Source organism: Nesoenas mayeri (assembly GCF_963082525.1).
Source record: "Nesoenas mayeri genome assembly, chromosome: 8".
Lineage (NCBI taxonomy): Eukaryota > Metazoa > Chordata > Aves > Columbiformes > Columbidae > Nesoenas > Nesoenas mayeri.
Window position 1 is genome coordinate 19,761,001 of NC_137554.1, and position 21,091 is coordinate 19,782,091.

At 42.2% G+C, this 21,091-nt stretch overlaps 1 protein-coding gene across 1 annotated transcript in view; it reads left to right on the forward strand.

Annotated features, from left to right (window-relative positions):
* The window catches only part of NOTCH2 (notch receptor 2), a gene marked incomplete at both ends in the record, with an annotated part of 83,634 nt that overhangs the window by 51,841 nt on the left and 10,702 nt on the right, over window positions 1-21,091 (forward strand). The window contains 14 exons of the mRNA XM_080349262.1: window positions 815-1,007; window positions 2,512-2,657; window positions 3,165-3,284; window positions 3,394-3,546; window positions 6,418-6,646; window positions 9,076-9,277; window positions 11,837-11,990; window positions 12,964-13,148; window positions 13,990-14,122; window positions 15,927-16,172; window positions 18,082-18,194; window positions 18,727-19,256; window positions 20,029-20,376; window positions 20,622-20,764. Of these exons, the coding sequence (XP_080205388.1) occupies window positions 815-1,007; window positions 2,512-2,657; window positions 3,165-3,284; window positions 3,394-3,546; window positions 6,418-6,646; window positions 9,076-9,277; window positions 11,837-11,990; window positions 12,964-13,148; window positions 13,990-14,122; window positions 15,927-16,172; window positions 18,082-18,194; window positions 18,727-19,256; window positions 20,029-20,376; window positions 20,622-20,764 (2,895 nt within the window). The remainder of the gene's footprint in view (window positions 1-814; window positions 1,008-2,511; window positions 2,658-3,164; window positions 3,285-3,393; window positions 3,547-6,417; window positions 6,647-9,075; window positions 9,278-11,836; window positions 11,991-12,963; window positions 13,149-13,989; window positions 14,123-15,926; window positions 16,173-18,081; window positions 18,195-18,726; window positions 19,257-20,028; window positions 20,377-20,621; window positions 20,765-21,091) is intronic.

The following is a 21,091-nucleotide window of genomic DNA, read 5'->3' on the forward strand; positions in this document are numbered from 1 at the left end:
TTGGATCTGGGGTGGGGGCACCCTTTAGCCCCCAGAACAAGAAGAGGCACAATCCTGATCACTCTTGCCTTTCAGTATTCTTTGTTGCTGGCACACTATATTTGTTATCCTACTGGAATTCTTACTGTCAAAATAATTCAGTAATACAATGAATTGTTGTATTCCAGTATTTAAAGAGCTTGCTTGCATGGGGTCTCATTACTCTGTCCTTTCCTTATGTTAAAAATACTTTCAACTTACTGCAACGTTCACTTTGTTTAGCTTTCCAGCCTCACAAGATCTTATGGTCACTACTTCAGCGATCTTGCAGTCGTAATCAGAGGCAGGCAAAACAGGAAACGGTGTTTTTAGAGTCCCTTTTGCGCAATAAACCACAAGAACTGTATTTACTGCAGACAGTATGGCACTATTGGTTGTTCAAAGGGTAGGTACTTTCAAAGCAGAAGATCAGGGCTATGACAAGTGGAGCTCAAGAGGTTTGTTCCAAGCATGATACAGTTGAGTGATTTTGGTTTTTGCCTTCCTAATGAATATTAACCAGTGATTTTTAGTGGAATTCTGTTGAGATTCTTGACTGGTTTCTAAATACTTGTTGAGTGGAAGTGCTGTTTTTCAGGCACAGAAAGTGCTGCATCTTTCAAAAATGCTTCTCTTGACTTCAGTTAAAGCATGGAAGCATGCAAGAGCTGTCACACTGAATTGGCTTTGCTGAATTGTGGCTCAATGTATGTTCTTGCAGACATGCAAAGCAAATGTTCTTATAAGAAATACTACATAATACGTTGTGTGGGTGTTTGTTTTTGTTTTTTTCTAGGCCCGCGTTGTAATGTGGACATTGATGAATGCACATCCAACCCCTGTCATAATGGTGGGACATGTATAAACGAAGTCAATGGCTTTCGGTGTGTGTGTCCTGAAGGTTACCATCATCCTCGCTGTCAGTCACAGGCAGACGGCTGTCTTAGTAATCCCTGCGTACATGGCAACTGCACACATATTGCTAGCGGGTAAGTACTTATTGTCACAATAAACTTACCTGCTGTCTTCTATACCCTTTTTTTTTTGGCTTTACCCAAAATTTCATCTTGACTTGAGGTTTCTGATTTTTCTTCAGTTTCTCAGATTAGGATCCAGACTTATCTGCTGCCATGACCTAATCACAGTAAGGTGTAGACCTTTAGTCACCAGCTGCAGTCTATGCTGTTTCAACATAGGTTTTTCCATCATGCATTGTATTCTTTGCTGTCTTTGCATGGGCCTGTAGCGCAGAGTGGATCGTCACCATGAAAAGGGAACATGTGGCAATTCAAGTGAATAGAGAGAATACAATTAAAATAAAGAAATTGTTCCAAGTTGAATCTTTGAGGAACAGCAGCTATTTATTCCATCAGACTCTCAAACACTGAGCATGGAGACTGTCTATATTGTCTAGCGCTGTTCTTACTACCCAAATACTCTCTATTAAGGAACAGGCAAGTTTTGACACTCAGAGATAGATTTTGTCAGCTTTGGTTGCATTGTTGCGTGCCCGAGAGAAAAAAGGAAAGCTCTTTCTGGTTCTTTTGGTGGCAGCAGTTGCTTCTGAATCATCCCATTCAGGAAGGCCAAATGCTGATTTCAGGAGCCCTGAATCAGACCTCTGTTTGGTAGTGATAAGTCTGGGAGCATGGGGCCCGTGGAGTCAGCAGGTTTGGGAAGGTAGGGCTTGTGTTTGTGAAGCTTCCCAACTGTACATGGAACAGCAGTGCCTCCAGATGTGTGCTGTGTCCTGGGAAGGGTTGTCAGCACTTGGGCAAGGAAGTGATTTACTGCTGCGGGCAGCTCTGGGGCAGGATTCAGCATTTCCCTGGAGCTGGCAGGAAGGCTGACTTTACTGCTAATTCAGCCGTCATGTAAGCTTGGGAAACAAGTGTTTTGGTTCATCTTGTCTATCATCTGTCACCTGCATTCGTATTTATGCCCATGTGCACCTTACACTCAGTGTCAGATAAAATCAGTCTTGTTTGTATGGCAGGGAAGGAGGTCAGTGTGTGTTGTGTGGCCTGAGTCCAGGGTGACTCACCCAGCCCTGGGTTCTACGTCACTGGGGTGGAGTGCTGCTCTGCTTCACATTTTGAAACATGATGGAGAAGATTGCTCCTGCTCCCAGCCAGCTGTTTTCATTTGTAACCACTACTTCGTATTAAATCAGTCTCGTTGTCTTTGGAACCTATTGTTCCCCTCCACTGTTTTTTAATCTTTTTTTTTCTGTCTTTGTTTAAATCTGTTGAAATGGTCTTATCAAAGCAGAAACATATTGCTGGTTGACTGAGCACTTTGTGAAGACTGTAATGGAGGGAAGTGTGATTTTAAGGGAGGGTTTATTTTCAGTATTTTCAAAACTATATAGCTGGGGTAAGCAATCTATTGTAAATAGACTCTGGTTTTCTCTCCACAACTAATCTGCAGGAGAAATTGGTAGAGGAGTTATTGCAGAGTGCTCTAAACTTACTGCTGTTTTTGCTTTTAAAGGTACAAGTGTGTCTGCGACGCAGGCTGGATAGGAGATTACTGTTCCACAGAAGAGAATGAATGTAAATCAAACCCATGCCAGAACGGAGGAACTTGTGAGGATCTGTTGAATGGATATAAATGTACCTGTAGGAAAGGATTCAAAGGTGAAAATTCAGAGAGAAGTTTTTCTTCTCTTTTTCCTTTCATCTTTATCGCACCCTTATTGCCATTTTAATCTTTTCATTAAACTTCATGGAAATAGGAATCAAGAGAGGAGATGAAGTTAGATTACAGTCATTTCATGTAGACATGATACAGTAGCAGAATACTTAGTAAGACCATACCTAAGCCTTGTTTGGACTCACTAAGAAATGTCCTGGTGACAGCTCAGCTTCATTTTCTTTGCAAGAAAGTTAGACTGAGATATATAAATGCACTGGGAATTGAAGGCATGTTAAACTCAGGATTACTGTGTCTGCTTGTACCCACTGAGCCCATGGAGGAGTGCTCTGATCTCCTTTTTCTTCTATTGAGATTTTTCAGATATGGAAATGCTGTCCCCTGCTGTGTAGGATAATCATGCAAGTTACAATCTCTTTATTTGTTCTTCCAAGAAGCACCAAGCTCTTAGCAGCATACTGTCCTGTTTTTTTTCCCCTTTCTGCTCCCAGGTGTGAACTGCCAGATAGTGGTTGCTCCTTGTTCACCTGATCCTTGTGAGAACTCAGGAATTTGCCAAGAATCTCCCGACTCTGAAGGCTACACATGCCAGTGTGCACCTGGCTGGGAAGGTAAGGTGGATAGGGAACGTACTGAGATTTAACGTTGAGCGGTGTTGGCATCAAGCCTTGTGACCATTGCCTTATGAGGGGTCTTACTTCTGGACTCTCCATGTTTCAGGGGAGAGATGTACAGTGGATATTGATGAATGTCTCTCAAAACCCTGCAAAAATCACGCCCTGTGCCATAATATTCAAGGCAGTTACCTGTGTGAGTGTCGGCCAGGCTTCACTGGAGGAGACTGTGACAGCAACATCGATGACTGCCTTTCAAGTGAGTATCAGCAGCTTGTTCTGTGTTTTCCAGTTTTTCCTAGAAATATTTGCTCTGCTACTGATGACTGCTGTTTAACAGATACCAAAAGTTTTTTTATAATATCTTACCAAAAAAAAAAAAACCAAACCCAAACCTCAGCGTTGTAAGACTTGCATGTTCAAGGCAGTCAAAATCAATCTTATTCAGCAGTTAAAGGTGGACCACAGTGTTCAAACTGATAGCACGAGTCGTTCCCAGATTCTTACTTGAAAAGGTCCATAGAGTGTCCACACTTTAATAGAGAGCACTGTTAAATGAAGAACTATATTTGACTGAAATTTTAATACACCAAGTTAAAGTAACGCTGCAGGGCTTACCTGTATTTCAACATTAAGCTTGACTGAGGTGTGGTAGGAATCTGGGGTATAGTAGTCTTTCCTGAAATGTCTCTGTCTGATGTTAGTGTTCTGGAAGGAGACGGTCCTGTTGCTGTTTCCGTTAATCTGTATTTGAAAGTAAATTAAGCAACAGGCTTAAGGAGAGAGGCTCTCTCTTCCAGAATAGGTATCAGTTGTGGGAGGATAGCCTGTGCACTGCTGAGTACTGAAATTGTTTAAATTACAAGAAAACAAATGTTAATTTCATGTCTTTGGCACTACTGTTTACAAGGGAAACTAAATACAAAGTAACTTATTTTTCTTGCCAGCGATATTTTGTATCATCCTCAGATAAAATCTCCTGAGAATTGTCATGTGTTTTAAAATTTACCTATTACTACTTGAAAAGTGCTTTATCAAAACTTGGAGGAGTTCACAGTGGTGTCATTTTTTAAAAATTCCGTCTCTTTGAAAGCAAACAAAACCCACCACAACAAGCCAAACCTCTGGGTTTTTTTTATTAGAATAACCTAAAACCAAACCAAAGCCTTAAAGACTTCAGGTATTAATTTAAAGACTTGTGTTTTGCATTGGAAAAAAATGTAATTTGTGACTGCTATAGAGAAGGATCCAAACAAGTCTGTTAGCAAAAGTTACCGTGGGAGACCCCAGAGCAGTACTGCTCAAAAAACTTCTAGGGCATCTGCTCAGCCTGAGCTTTTCCTTGCCTCTCTCTGGGCAAACAGGTCCTGTATAAAACCTGTCACGTTGGTCACTGACCCAGAGCTTTGCTTGCTGAAGCCAACAAAATTATTGCCTGTCCTATTAGTTTTTGTGGGTATCTGAAGAGAAAAACGTTTTTAAAGTGTTCATCTCTTGAACAGCTGGGAAATCTCTCTCTGTTCCTAAGTGTTCTGAGAGCTGTGGGATGCATCCCGTGTTGTCTGCTAGGCAGCACACCCATGAGGTTGAAGAAGAATTTGAAATTACTGCTACAGCTGATTTCATTTAGCATAACAAAAACCTTCCATGGCTTGAGCCAAATGTCTTTAATCTATGAAGCAAACAAACCCTCCAACGACAAGAACTTATTGAAAAGTTGATACTTGAGTCTCCTTCTTCTGTCAGTAAATGTGCGGCACGTAAAATTAATGCATGGCTTTTGGCTTCGATCATAAATGGCTGGCTGCCATAGACGCAACATTTTATGGCTGCCATAGACGCAACATTTTATAGCTGCCAGGGGTCTCCCTTTGAATGTGCTTTTTCTCTGCAGTAGTCAGATGACCTTTAAATGGATGCAGGTGTGTCTCTTATAACACAATTTTTTATCTTGTGAGCATATTTTTCAGTCGATAAATGAGCTTTAATTACCTTTCGCATCTGTTTTCTTAGTTTACTGGTGAACAGAATTACCTTGTACTTATACTGAACTGCAAATTTTTTATGGAGTCTATTTACATTTTTAAATTTTTATTTTAGTAGTAGTTAAAGATCGTCATAGATTAAAAATACTTGCTCTGTAGCCTTTTTTTTCATCCTTCTTCCTGTTTCCCCTTTTCCTCCCCCCTCCCAGTTTCCCTCCCTGCCTCCATATACATTGACACTTGCCCTAAGGGATGCAGAGTAGAAAGGGAAACTGGCTTCAGAGGTGGCGTCTGACAGAGGAATGTGTGTGTTAAATCCAAAAGTGGAAGGAGCAAAGCAGGAGGGAAAGACTGAAAGGCAGAGCTCTGTCAGGCAGATTGGTGCTTGTGAAAGTAGACGGAATACAGTAGTAGGGGTGGCTCAGACCAAACAATGGTGATGCACAAGTAGCAAGATCATGGTAGGGATTAAAAAAAAAAAATAAAAAAATCAAAAACCAAACAGTCGAGAAACGCAGAGGTGAGACAAAGCCAAGTTTGTGTATGAATCTGTGAGCTTTTCTGCCAGCCTTTCCCCAGTCAGCCTTTGATACTGGGGAAAAATGCTAAGTGCTTATTAACTCATAAGTGCTTGTATGTGTATATACATGCATACTAATTTACACATACATATGTGATTTGACTAGTCTACTTTCATGCTTAAAATGAAGCACACAAGTTCTTTTGTGTGTTGAACAGTGTTTGGGAAAAGAAAGAATGGTCTGAGTTCTCTTATGAACCAGGATTGATAAAGAAGAAGAAACGGTTGCTGTGCTGCTTCTATTGTCTTTCTCAGTAGGTGTTGATTTAAAAAGCAGAGTTTGAATTTTAAACCAAGAGACTTTGGGCCTGCTTTTGTTGGTTTTGGCTGAACAAATCCCAGCAGAGAAACCTTTAGGCCCTGAAGCTTGGTCTTGATCCACACCTTCTTGTGAATTTATTGTTGATAATGCTTAGCATCTATATTCCATTAAGTGGCTCAGAAAAATTTGTCAGTAGTCTGGCACACTGGGCTGCATGATACTTTTTTTCCCCAAAACTATTACTCTAGGCCTGGCCTTTGACTGCTTCCCATTTTAACGCTTACTGCAATGCTTCTGTCTTAGACCCCTGCCAAAATGGAGCTTCATGTGTGGATGGGATAAACTCCTTCTCATGCATCTGCCTACCTGGATTTCACGGAGATAAATGTCAAACAGATACCAACGAGTGTCTGAGTGACCCATGCAGGAATGGTGGCACCTGCACCCACTATGTCAACAGCTACACCTGCAAGTGCCAGCCTGGCTTTGAGGGAACCAACTGCGAGAACAACATCGATGAATGCACCGAGAGGTGAGAACTTCACTGCTGCCCTGAGAAGCCACACAATGGGTGCTCACAGCTTGAAGCCGGTCCTACTCAGAGGCAGTTTGTAATGATGAGGATCTGTTTTCCTGCCAGTTATCACTGAGACATGCTTGTGATTCATACATGGGAAAATTGCGTGCCCTGTGCAGGATACCAGCTGAAAGGCAGTTGTCTGTCAAAGCTGGTCTTCTAGTTAGAAGCCTAGTTCCATTACAGGAGGAATATGAGAGTGTTTAACAACTGTTAAGGCAGAAACAGATGCTTATTAAAACATAAATAATTTATATTTTTGTAAGACCATTATCATATAAGGAGGGAAGTAACTGGTTATGAACAGCTACTGTGTTGAGAAACACAAAAGCTGCGAAAATGGAAGCAATGCAACTCTCAAAAAGGCAGGAAAATTCAATTAAACCTAAGTTGAGTTATCGACTACAAATAATATGAAGAAACAACGAGGAGGAACACTAAATCCACAAATTCCGTACTGGAAAGGTTTAATCAGCAGAGATCTTTTTAATGCTCACAGATTGGATGGGATTTAGCAGTGCTGATGTAAAACCTGAGGTCTTTCGAAGGGGGAGTTGTGGAACAGATTTAAAATGCACAACAGCTGGTTCTTGTATAATTGGTTCACTTGGTAGCTTTAGAAGCTCTTCGAGAGTTAACCCTGTGTATCCATCATCTGCCTGCATATTTATTTTAAGCTTAGTTAGGACTGATGTAAGTAACCTCAAATTCTCAAATTGAAGCAATTTCTAGTAAGGCCTGCAATGGTTAAAAAAAAATAAATTTAAACTGTATGTTCCAGTCTAGTCACAAGAAACAAAGGTGGCTAAAGGTAAAGCTCTTGGTAGTATCTTGCGTTTCAAACCGAAATTATTCTATGATTTCCTGCACAGAAGGATCTTTTATAAAATTTCATTTGTGGGGGAGGAAGTATTTTAACATCTTTTGCCTAAGAACAGGATTTTGTCACTGATGAGGGTGTGTTAAATTTGCACAACAGTTGTTTAATCAAGTGAAGTAGGTTAGTTGTTTAAGCAGAATGGCCTGGTTCTTCCTTGAGGTTCATCCTGGTTTTGTTTTCCTTATCGGTCAGGACAGAAACCAGTCTTGCAAGTACGAATGAAGGAGGTAGCAATTTTCAACGCTCTGCCAAGCTAAACCAGTCACACCTCTCAACCAAAATTTACTGAGCTGTACTTAAGGTTGCTGTGGTGGTTGGTTAATTTGAATTTGGTTCAAATAATTCTTCCGTGTCTTGTGTGAGAAGCCGCCTATGAGAGAGTGGCGTCTTCTTTTGGAGATGGGTGCCTGATTTCAGTGAAACGTGCCCAGTGATTGACGGTTCCACTGTCTCATCTTCCTTCTTTTGCCTTGAATGTAAACAGCAGTTTCTGCTCCCTGTGAAACAGAATTCAGCCCACAAGGCAGAGGAACGTTTCTGATAAATAGGTTTATGTTGACATCTCTACCATAATCACAGTCAGAATTTTTAGATACTTGAAACTTGCACTGGAGGTTCAAGGAGATGAGTCAGTGGCTTCTCCCATGGAAGTTCCCTTTGACAGGGCACAAAACAGATAACAGGCATGAATTTGGTTTGTGTACTTTATCAAACTGATTATCTTGAGTCTGATCTAGGGCTATTTTCAGAGGAGCAGGAGTTTCCTGGCAGGCGTTCCTTTAGCTTGAAAAAGGAGTCAACTTGGCATGAGGCACTGCTTCTCCTGACTTTCCCAGTCACTTGTCCATAGGACACCTAATCTGGCAGAATTTCTTATGATCAGAAGGCTGGGGGGAGGGGGATAACTCCTTTGATCTGATTTCTGCCAGGGCATGTATGAATAGTTTTACAAATCAAGGACTTACGGTTCTCATGAGAAGACGAGGAAGGAATTTAGCAATACCAATACTTTCACATAATTTCAATGAAGAGCATGCTTATGTTTTGCATGTTATACAAACTTTTTCCTTGAGAAAACATACCTGTGACTCCTTTGAAGCTTAAAATAAAAAGGCAAATTGTTTTGTTTCTCATAATTTGTAGTACAATTGTAATTTGTAATAAAATTTGTTTAAAATTTATCTGTTTGAGAAAGACACATGCCTACCTGGAACAGTGCTGTTTGTGGTCACGTTGAAGCTGAGATTTCATTAAATAAGTTACCTCCATCACTAATGACTCATTGAAACCCTGCTTTACTTTGTTTGTCTGCCAGGGTAAAAGACAGTGAGCTTGAGTCCCCTGGAATAGCTGTTATCTGATTTATACTTCTTTAGCAGGAACTCACCAGTGGTCAGAAGATCCTGTAATCTGGTTTTCTCTCATTTCAGTAATGTTTACGTGCTGTTTTGACTGGGAGCTAATTGCATTTTGCCTCAGCTCACCATTGTTCTCCCTCTCACAGCTCCTGTTTCAATGGAGGCACTTGTGTGGACGGGATCAATTCCTTCACCTGCCAGTGTCCGCTGGGCTTTACAGGACCCTTCTGCCTCACAGAAATTAATGAGTGTGATTCCCACCCGTGCTTGAACAAAGGCTCTTGCGTGGACAGCCTGGGCACATACCGATGTCTGTGTCCTTTGGGTTATACTGGGAAGAACTGTCAGGTGGGTGATGTTCTCTTGCCCTGTTGTTTGAACTTTCCAACAGCAGAAGTGATGGGGTTAAACGTGAGGTACCAGATGTGGCAGAGCTCTTGTTCCTTCAGTTCTGGTAAGAGGTGCTTGGCCCCTTCGTCCTGGGAAAAACAAGTCCAGCACCTCTGTCTAACAGAGCAGGTGCCCCCGTTCAAAACTCTGGAAATTGGAACTGTCAGTTTGCAGAGAGAAGAAAAATGCCTGGTTATTTATGAGGACAGGTGTCATCGGAACTTTCTAGATCAGTTTTCTTCTAAAATGAAAAACAGCTGTTAGCTTTGAAAATGGCTGCATTTCATTTGAAGCATTAAATTGTCCTGGTTGAAGGTGGAGTCCTGTATTTAAAAAAATGCTAAACAAACGCAAAAGAAAAAGCAGAATATCAGTCTGATTAGCAGGACCTTGATTTAACGTTCTGGGTTTTGTTGGTGGTTGTTTTCTTTTACAGGGAGGTGTAGTTATTCCAGGTTGATTGTAGATTTATTTTTTTCTGTAAGAAGCCGGAAAATGTTTTGAAGCAGTAGCTGATGTGATTGTCCTGTTCACAATGTCGATAAAAAGCCCCAGCCTTACTGAACTGAAGTCCAGGCAGTTTACAGTTTTCCACAGTTGAGCACAGGAGCTGCAAACCCATACTGTAAATTACTGACTAGTACCTGCTAAAAACTTTAAACTTGGCATATCACAGTGGGAACAGAATGCTGATTTAACTTCTCCAGTAACAGATTTTTCTCTTTGTGCTTATCAAAACAGCAAAAAAAGATTTGAGACTATTTCTAGGTTTGGAATAGTGAACACTATATTGGCTTCTTCCATAAGCAGTCTGAGTGCTGCCATTTAAAAAAATCTGTGAATTTCTTAACCTACTGGAAAGCGCTAAAATTTTGTAAGAATTTTGCAACCGTCTTTTGTGCCAATGTGTCTTTGTAAAGCAGTGGCTGTTAGCAGCAGCATTTTTGTGGCAGTGGGGGAGGTGCTTTTCCAGAAGTTTGTTGCTAGACAATAAATTGTCAGGTCTGCTTCTAGGTATTGCTAATGGAGGAAGTGAATGCAAAGTAATGAAGTGATATAAAAAAGCCACCCCTCTACTACCCTAATTATGCATTCTGGGCACACCACTTAAACCTCATTGGGAGAATTAGCATTGAGTGTGATCATAAAGTACTGTGAAGTTCAGTAGTTCCTCCTCTGTTAGGTCTGCTTTGTTTTTACTTGAGAAAAAGATTAATGTCCCTGTCCCCAGAGTGAATGTTGCGGATGCTCAGAAAGTATGCTTTATGTTCGGAGAAAGCTGGTGATAATGTGTTGCTCATTTTATACAAGGAATCAGAAATTTCTAAATTTATAAGTATTACTCAAAGCTGTATTGGAGAGATTATAGATTACAGCTACACTGTAGTTCTTGTCTTAGTGGTAAACTGGCTTGACCTAATTAGCAAAGCTAAATAAGCGGCACAAAATCAGACAATGATTCATAAGTTATAGAATTTGCATGTAAAACAGCTACTCGTTACAAATGCAGAAGCGAAAGGCTTAATGTTTTTCTTCTTCCCGCTCAACTACATGTGATAAAACTTAATTCCAAGTTTCTTTTTGGTTGCCTGTGAAAGCACATATTTTTCTGCTTTAATCTTTGTGAGGAGACAGTTTGCATCTGAAAAGCAGAACTTTCCAGAATTGAAATTGCATTTTACAGACAAAATTCGGTACTACTTGCTTTTAAAACCTCATCCTTCCCTCAAGTCAGCTTGAAATCAATCAAATAGCTATATTACTTTGAAGATTAAGTGCTCAAAAAGGAAATGATGGTTAGTGGCTGGTTTATTAGGTCAGAGTTATTTTGAGTCCTCACTCCACTTTCATATGATGATTTACTGCGTTTTAGTCTCTTTGTTTGGAAACTGTTTATATAATGAATCAAGAAAAGCAGCGTACTTTGGCCCATCTTCAGTTCACAGAAGAATTGTGGGGTTTCAGTTGAATCTTGGGAGACAGGGAAACTCAGAGAGACCACACTAGAGCAAATGGGGCCAAAAGCAGGTATGGTGAGCTGATGGCCAAAAGCAAAAATCAAAATGCAGAGCACATCTGTCATCCTCAAAAAGCTGTGAAGAGAAGGCGAGTTTGGGAGAAGGGCACATGTTACTGTTGATAGCTGGAAGCCTTTTAATGTGGAACTAGAAGCCTAGTCTGAGATAAAACTGAATTTTCTCAAACTCAGCCAGCCAAAGATCCCTCTGCATAACAAGGTGTCAGGATCAGCTTACTGCTGAAATGATGCTGCCGTTGGGGGTTTATTTCTCTGTGTGTTTGCACTTTTCTGGGCATATGAGCTCGAGCCTGTCAGAGAAGCAAGTGGCTTAGACTTGAGAAGTGCTGTCCCTTTCTTTCTAGCACCACATGGAAACAGTTTTGCAGAGCTTCCTTTCTCTGCTTCTTGAACTTGCGCTCTGAGTGGTGTTTCCTGCTGTGCTCACCATATATCACATTGTGGGTTTGTTTTTGTTTTTTTTTGTTTTCTCTCTCCAGGCACTTATGGATCTGTGCAGCAAGTCTCCCTGTAAGAATAAAGGCACGTGTGTCCAGACTGGAGCCCAGACTCGATGTGTCTGTCCCCCTGGCTGGACTGGTGCTTACTGCGATGTGCCCAATGTCTCATGTCAAGTGGCAGCTTCACAAAGGGGTAAATAAGCATCCTCTGTGATTTAGCTGAAAACGTTTTCCCATGCATCATTTGTTTGCACCTCCTTTCCCAATACACCTGTGAATGCAGGATGCATTGGAGATCTCAGAGAACTTCATCTCTAAGTGGTCAATCATGATCTCTTCTAAGCGAAAAAACTCTCTGCAAGGTTGTATTTGGAAGACAAGGCTTTCTTGATTCTCCCTGACATAAGAAGCTAGCTTCTACCATAAAAATATTAGAAACAAGAATTAAATATTTTATGAAGTCTCAGAGTTTCAGTAATACTGTTTTTCAAGGACTGCCTTTTTGAAAAATACTTCAGCTGTTTATGCCTTTTTGCTAAATCCCAGGCAGGCCAGGTCTAAGACATATTGTCCCTGTACAAGAAAGGCATTTTGTAATTCATGATCTTTGTAAGTGTTCTCACAGAGAACAGTGTGCTCTTTAGCTATATAGGTAATACCATGGCCCCTCAAAGTAGTAATTTCCTGCTTCAGATGATGTACATCTAAAAGATTTGCATTTTAAGTGTATTTCTTCCTGGAAGATGGCTTGTAGCCCAGGCTGATGGGCAGTGTCATGCCATTTGCAGTCCAGGAAATCCAAACATGCAGATTCAGCATCAAAGGAGAAGGCTGTCAAGCTCCCATACCTTTGGGAGACATGCGAGGTACAAACATTGAACAGTTGTACTTCAGATGTGTATTCACCAGCCAGGGGTAAAATAATAGAGCGGTACAAATATGTTGTGCCAGTGTTGATGCTGATGATCCAAAGGGGACGAAGCAGTGACTTTATTTGGAAGCCAGTTGTGTTTCTGACCCACTGTAATTTAAAGTCTAACTCTTCAATTTTGGAGTTTCAACTTTTCAATTTGTTGGATCTAGCCATATTCATTCCTGGCTGAGCTACCGACACTGGCGGCAAGTACATTTTACATGTTTGCTTACTTTATTTAACTCTGTTTTAGGAGTCTCGGTGGACCAGTTGTGCCAGCACTCTGGTCGTTGCTTCAACGTTGGGAAGACACACCACTGCCAGTGCCAGGTGGGCTACACAGGCAGTTACTGCGAGGTGCAGCTGGATGAGTGCGACTCCAGCCCCTGCCAGAACGGTGCGACCTGCCGGGACCACCTGGGTGGATACCAGTGCGAGGTAATGCACACGGTCGAGTAGGAAGAGGTCTAAACGCTTAGAACGTTGTAGTGCAAAGGAATTGGAATAAATCAGAAACATGTGCATGTGGTGCAATGGCTTCAAAGAATGGCATAAAAGCAACCTGCACTTGGGAGGGATTTTTGATTTAGCTGTAGCAGAAGCAGTGCTCCTGAGGGGCTTTTTAAAACTGAATTAGAAGTGTGATCGTAAGGAGGTGTGGTTGATGGGCATTTGAAGTCCTTGCCTCTTTGGAGACAGAGTTCTTATTTTATTTTTTTTTTTCCCAGAGGTGTGGTTTTTATTAAAATATATGTAGAATACATTAGAGGAATGTTGTATTCTGCCTATTGGATGGGCAAAATATCCCTTGCTTCTTAGGGTGGGAGATGCCTTCCACTGCTCTCTGTTTGCTACGGCTGATGCAGAGAGCAGTGCAAACCATGAGGTAATGGCATATCATCCTTTCTAAGCTTTTCAGAATGGTGGAACACCTTGGAAGCACTTACCCAGGAGAGGATGAGTTTTACGTAAACCTTAAGTCGAAACTACGAAGCTGGTCTCAGTGCTAAAGGGTATCAGGATCTGATGGCTGTATTTTGCAGGGATAAAGTCACTCAAATTCAAACACGCAGTGTGCTGTTAAGTAGTCGCATGCTCAAGTTGTGGGCTTAAGCTGGCTGGTTGAGCAGCCATTGAAATCACTTGCGGTTGTGTGGCTACAAAGGCAGTCACAAGCTGTCCCTTTCAAGGGTTTGTTTTATCTGGGTTAGCCTTCCTCAGATGTCTACCAGTGTATCTGTTAGAAGAAGATTATTCACACTTATTTTTATACTGGCAGTGTGTGCCTGGATACCAGGGTGTCAACTGCGAATATGAAGTGGACGAATGCCAGTTCCAGCCCTGCCAGAATGGAGGAACATGCATAGACCTCGTCAATCATTTCAAGTGCTCCTGTCCACCAGGAACTCGGGGTATGAAGCTCAGCAATTAAGTGAATGTTACAAGAGTGAATTTTCCTTCTTACTGCTGGTTTCATGACACAGAGTCTAAAGGGAATGCATTATTTTCTTTTAAGAATGTTCCCAAAGTGCACTGAATCCCTTGAGATACATATTTTCTCTTTAAAAATAAATACTGCTTTTTTTGCTTCTTTTCTTTTAAAGGAATAGGTCAAGACAGTGTCATTTGGGAATGTATGATCCATCTTTGGGAATGGAGATGGACCAGATTACCATTAAGGTCTTTCCCAACCATATCGGTTTTCTTATAGTAAATCCAGGGTTTCTTTTTGCTTAAGATGCTATGAAATACACAGAAAACTTGCTTAGTTCTTGCATAAATTCCAATGTCCTTTACTTGTTTAAATTTTGATGCTGCTTTGTCCTCTATCCTGGAATCTTTTGTGGAAAAGAAATTCAGTGCCTCTAGGCTAGCTTAAACTATTTCAGCAAATTTGAGCTCTTTTATTAAATGCGTTTAAAAAAAACACCAAAAGTCTACAGTTACATAATGGTGGTTTTCAGTAAGTGTGATTCCACAGCCTGTCTAATGTCATGTTTCTTGAAACCCAACCTTCCATTCCCTGTTATATCTGACCTGAGGTCCCTGAGTTCTACTTTTGAAAATATTCAGGATTGCACATTTTAACCCATCAGGGAATGCTTTTTCATTTGATTTTTTTTCTTAAGCTTATTTCTCCATTCAGTTAAAGATTTTATATGCCTCTGAACTTGCTTTCTGAAGTGCGTTCTCAATGTAGGCAAAATCTCCAGATGTGTGTTGGACAGAACTAAATTCTTGGTTGATAAAGTAAATTTAAGTAAAATTATAAAATAATATATTTACTCCTGCCTGTACACATTACCAGTTCATTCACTTCAGTGTGGCTGTCAGCACATGTTCTTAGCCTGGATTATTGTTTGTAAATCATTGTATTAGCAATTCGTCATGTATTGTTCTTAATTTGGTCCTCCAATTAAAAAAAAAAAAAAAAGTTGCTTCTTATGTCTGTACGTCAAAATATGTATTTATGTACCAATTTCAGCATTGCCAGAATTTCTGTGTTGAACTAAAGCACCCATCCTCCTTTGAGAGGTTCTGAATGTATTGCTTGTAATTCTTCAGTTTTTATTTGTTGAGATGAATTAATTTTTGGCTTAGACAATTTTTTTTTTTTAAATGAAAGGAATTTAAAAATATTTGTATACTTATCATCTCTTGAAAGGGAACCCCGCAAAGAGATGGGAGAAACTGCCATCCTGAACCAATGTTAGGAGTTTAGTGTAGGTCCCCAGAAGTCAATCTGCAGGAATGGCATGCTGGCCAGGAATCTGGGTTTTATCACAGCTGCTTTCCTGTTGGTTTGTTGTTGCATGTTTTAACGATGTCGCCACAGATGCTCTTTGCCAAGCTAAATGAATGGTGGGAAGCTCAGAGCCTTGCAGGGGCAGCGCAGGGCTCTCTGGCGATGTTCAATCGCAGGGCTAAATTGAGTGCATCTTCTTTGGTTCAGTTTTGTTTTCGTGTTTTTAATTAGGCCCTTAATTTAAGTCAAGCATGAAAGCTGCTAAATAACAGCCTGGGTCTAAACCACATGCTCCCGAGGTCTGATGCGAGGCTGGCTGGCTGCGCGGGGTGTGGATTGCATTAAACTGAGACCTTTACCTGTTTACATCTGGGACTGTGTGGGACATGGCCTTAAAACTTGATGGGCAGTGTAGGAAATGAGGCCATGACACTATATCCTCAAACTGTTGCTTTTTGCTGTCTTGACAGGCCGTTTCTGTGAGGAGAACGTCGATGACTGTGTGTCAGAGTCGGGAGTACCCCGCTGCTTTAACGGGGGGCAGTGCATTGACCAGATTGGGGGCTACAGCTGCCTTTGTCTGCCAGGCTTTGCAGGCGAGCGATGCGAGGGAGATATCAACGAATGCCTCTCTAATCCTTGTAACCCTCGTGGAAGCCTGGACTGTGTTCAGCTGATAAATGATTATACATGCATCTGTCGTAGTGCTTTTACTGGTGAGTAGTTGTAAACATGCTTCCAATTTCAGAGTAGGATCTTGAAAAATGGTCCTTTCTAGCAGTATTGCTGTCTAGTCACTTCCCAATATCTGATTGTTTCCCTACACCATGTCTCAGTTTTTTAAACCAATCTTTCTTTTAAACCTTCTGAGAAATTTGGCTTCTAGAGCTGTCTTAAAGGAATCTCCTCAGGCACTCGGTTGCCAGGTTGTTGTTTTTTTTCTGTGATACTTTTCTGTCGTTCATGATCTCACATTTCTAATATTGGAAGTGTAACCATTCTCATGTCAGTCTCCCCATGGCTTTTCCTTTTGCAAAGCAGCATATTAATTTTCTCTATAAATCAGTGTCTTTTTCTACTCCTCACTCCCATTCTTTCTTACATTGGTGATGTGGTCAGGATGGAATACTGTATGCATAGACAGTCTATACATTCCTATCTTAGTGATGTGATCCTTCCACAGTCCAACTTTGAATCACAACTTTGCAAGAATTTCACACTGCAAACTTATGTCTCACTCTCTCTAGATCTCTCCTTTGTTAGTATTGCTGCTATTCTGCTTTCTGCCTCCCACGGGGCATAAGTTTCAGCTAATAGTCTCCAGATGTGTCTTAACTTTCAGCTTTACAGTTTCAGTGTCAGTTTAACTTCTTATATATTCAGTTTTCCTCTGCTAAAACCTTTCACTTTCCGTGCTTACCAGTGATGTTCTCTGCATGCTTTACCCATAGTCTTTGCCTTTTTTTTTCCTTAAGACTGAAAGATGCTGTGATTTTCCACTGAGTTTATGATTGTCAGATGCAAAGAAATCAGAGACATATATCTTAAGTATCCACGTAACAGTTTTTGAATGCATTACCTAGACTGACAGAGTAAGTTCCTAAAAGGGTGACATATGAGAGAGGAAGAGCCGGACTAGCTACTGGGACACTGGTGCAGGTCTTCAGTTTATATTTAAGCCCGTCTGCTAAGCTTGTTTTTATAAATTACATCTCATGTTGCTTTTGGCTCTCGTGGAAGGATTGGTGGAACTTGCAGTGTGGGGAGTGCAGACCTGCTGCACCCTCAGAGGAGCAGGGATTGCTGCTGTGTCCCAGACATGAAATCTGTCTGGAAATGTTAGGCGCAGAGGTGGAGCTGTTTGTCTTCTGTGCATTCCACATTGATGCTTCTGCATGGGAGGGGACGGGGTGGCTTTGCTGTGGTTTGTGACTGAGAGGGTGCCAGAACTCCATGAGCCATCCTGCCCTGTCTGCAAGCACTCAGTCTTGGCTGCAAATATGTGGAGACTTCTATTCATGTTTCCTAGGGGGTCAGAGTGATGCTTAAGTCATCCTCATCTTTTTAAAGTCTGGTGTCAGAGTTGGACTCTGGGAGCTGTTGCAAATGCCACTCAGTGCGGTAGGACCTCGCTGTCTAGCTGATCAGTCTGCTTGCTTATCCTGTTCACTCATGTTGCATCGAGTCGTGAGGGTTGTTCATTCATGGTCAGTGTGTGATTTTCCTTTGGACTTATTGACCATCTCCCAAAAAGTAAAGAAGTCTTAGGAACCCGCAAATCAATGTGGCGTAGCACCTTCAGCCCCTGTGCCTGGATGACTTGCGGGGGGTGACAGGCAAATTCTGTCTTCATGCTGGGTTGCACATATTCTTGAGGAAGTGGACGAGGTGGACTCTCTCAAAATAACCCTCTGTGGCTTCTAGACTTGTGCCTTCCTCTACAGCTCCTTAGGCAGCTACTTAGAGAGCATGCATGATCTGGAGAGGTGTGCCCTACCTCTGCTGAGGGGACAGGCTCGCTGGAGCGTTTGGCTGGTTGGCTGTTCGTTGGAGCGTTGGCTTTTTGATGTGCACATACACATTCACGTTTCTCTGCTCTCTTCTCCCTGTGTGTCTACATCTCAGGTCGTCACTGTGAGAGTGTAATAGACGTGTGTCCCCGGAAGCCTTGTCAGAACGGAGGTACCTGTGCTGTTGCCAGCAATATGCCGGACGGGTTCATCTGCCAGTGTCCTCCGGTAAGCACCGTATGCTCAACCTGAACTGCCTGCCTCAGCTGTAGAGTTTTCTAGTACAGTCTCATTAGTTTCACTGCTCCACTATAGGCGAAGGTTATCTTTTCTGTACTACTTGTAAAGTTGTGTCCTTGGACACTCTTTACTCACATCCTTTAGTTTGTCTACTCAGCTGGGAAACGCAGGGCTTCCAGGTGCCCTCAGAGAGTGATACTGCCTATTGTTAACCCAAACAATTCTGCTCTTGAGGCAGGATAATTGGCTTTTCTGTCTTAAACCTAGCATTACATTTCAACAGTTTTTTGCTGTCATGTGTTCTCTGTGCTTACTGCAGGATTCCCCTTGTTCATGGCTCTAATTCCATTTCAAAATTTAATAGAGCCTTGTAAGTTTCTATTTCCAGAAAATCATGTCTCCTGCAATGAGGCTAGAGAGGAGAGAAACAGTTTGCACGTGACACCTTGCTTCCAACCCTCAGAACATTGAAGAATAAGTTTGTGAGCCTGGTTGTTTTGACTTTTTTTTTTTTCTGTAGGGTTATTCTGGAGCAAAATGTGAGTTCAGCAGCCACAGTACTTGTGGACAAGTGAAATGCAAGAAGGGGGAGAAGTGCATCCAGACATCTTCTGGTCCACGGTGCTATTGCCCCAAGCAGTCTGTGGGAGAGGAGTGCCAGACAAACTTGGGTTGTGCCAGTGGCCCCTGCCAGAACGGTGGAAGCTGCCACCCTCATCCTCAGCCTCCTTACTATTACTGCCAGTGCCCTGCTCACACCCAAGGCAGCCAGTGTGAACAGCCTATAACGTTCAGCCCAGAGCCCCGAGGATGTTTGGATTCCCATTGTGCGGAAAGAGCAAGAGATCACCATTGCGATGAAGACTGTAATACCCACGCCTGCCAGTGGGATGGAGGCGACTGCTCCCTGACAGGAGAAGATCCTTGGGCCAACTGCTCCTCTTCATTGCGCTGCTGGATGCTTTTCAATGGAGAGTGTGATGAGTTCTGCAACACCCCCGAGTGCCTGTTTGACAACTTTGAATGTCAGCAAAACAGCAAAACGTGCAAGTAAGGCTCGATCCTGAGAACAGTTTCTCTGTGTCTCTAATCTCCTGCTAGCACTTTCAGTAGCTGTTATGCTTCGTGCCCGCTGCTCCCGTCTCTTCCGTTGTTTCTGTTGCTGGTCCTTGCTCATGCTGAAAGTTTGGCATCGAGGAGTTTCTGCTACTTGGTGTACTTTTTGTCTGTTGTTGGGAAGAAGTTCTGGAATGTGTATGCTATGAGCTAAGTTGATAGCCTGAGCAGTGGTAATGTGTTTGGATGTGCCCTGCTTTCTATGGAAATATAAATAGGAGACATTTTACCTTGTACTGGATTTTAACAGTACTGCCTCCTATCATGAATTTTACTCCATACCAGCAATACCTCTGTTTTTATCCCAGCTGTATTTGCTACCTCCGAATGTGTTTTCTAGATTGCCATGGCACTTCTTTCTCTTCAGTTATTCACGATAAATGCGACAGGTTTGCTGTGATGATTTTCCCTTGCTGAGGCAGTAGGTGTTATAGCTTTATCTTAGTTAACAGAACGAGCAGTTCTCTTCTGCTGGTACCAGAATTGAACTGTGTGTTCTTGGGGTGTTCTGTGCTTCCTGCTCTCACTCTACCAGATTGCAAGCTTATCGTAGGCTTGTATTTCTTCTCCTTATATCCTGAATATGAGTGTCATTTTGTTTCAAATAATTATGAATACTGCAAGGCCTTGGCCCCTGGACTGCAGTTGTATTTTACAGAATGTGTATGTCCTATATGCTGCCTATAACCCCTTTTTGCTGTTCTAGGTATGACAAGTATTGTGCAGATCACTATGCAGATGGCCGCTGTGACCAGGGCTGTAACAGTGAGGAGTGTGGCTGGGACGGTCTGGACTGTGCAGGTGACAAAGCTGAGAAGTTGGCAGAAGGGACCCTAATCATCGTGGTCTTGATGCCCCCCGAAGAGCTGCTGGAGGATGTTCGCAGCTTCTTGCGCACTTTGGGAACCATCCTGCATACCAATTTGAGAATCAAGCTGGACTCTCAGGGAAACCCCATGGTGTTCCCGTACTACGGGGAGAGATCGGCAGCACGGAGTCGGCGATCGCTTGTGGTCATTCGCAAGCATAGAGAACTAGGGCAAGAGGTCATTGGGTAAGTGAATGCCTTTGTGTTCCTCTGGCCTTGTTATCCTGGTAGTTCTTGCTTGTAGGTGTCTGGGGCATTCTGGACCTTCTAGAGCTGTAGTCTGGTTTTTTTATGGGGAAATGTAGAGCTATTGCAATGGCTGAATTCAGTGCTGGGGTGGCAAGATTCACTTAAAAGGCTGCAGCTTCACCTAGTGCTTTGGCAAAAGTTTCTGTCACTGAATTCTGTGCCTTCTTACTGTGTCTCTGCAGCACCAGGGTGTTCCTGGAGATTGACAACCGTCAGTGTGCAGAGGATTTGGAGCAATGCTTTCAGAACACAGAAGCTGCTGCGGCTCTCTTAGCTGCTCAGGCCATCAAGGGCATGTTGCCCTATCCATTTGTGTCTGTCCAAAGTAAGTAATTGCAGAGGGAAAACTGCTTGTGAAGGAAGGCAGTAATCAAACTTGGGCATTGCAAAATTCGTGCTCAGATTATCGATCATCATCTGAACATATCTCACAGTTCAGTGTGGTTTCTGGGAGCTAGCTTGTTCATCCTCAGTTCTAGAAGTATGTAAGTGCAACATGCTTATTCTGTTCTGAGGAGACATCTGGTTAGTAAGACAGGGCGTTTAAGTTTGGAACCTAGACGTTTTAATACCCACAGAAACAGTGATCTGTTATGTGCTCCAGCAGTGTGCCACACACTCAGTAATCTTGTCTGCACTAAAAACTATTCTT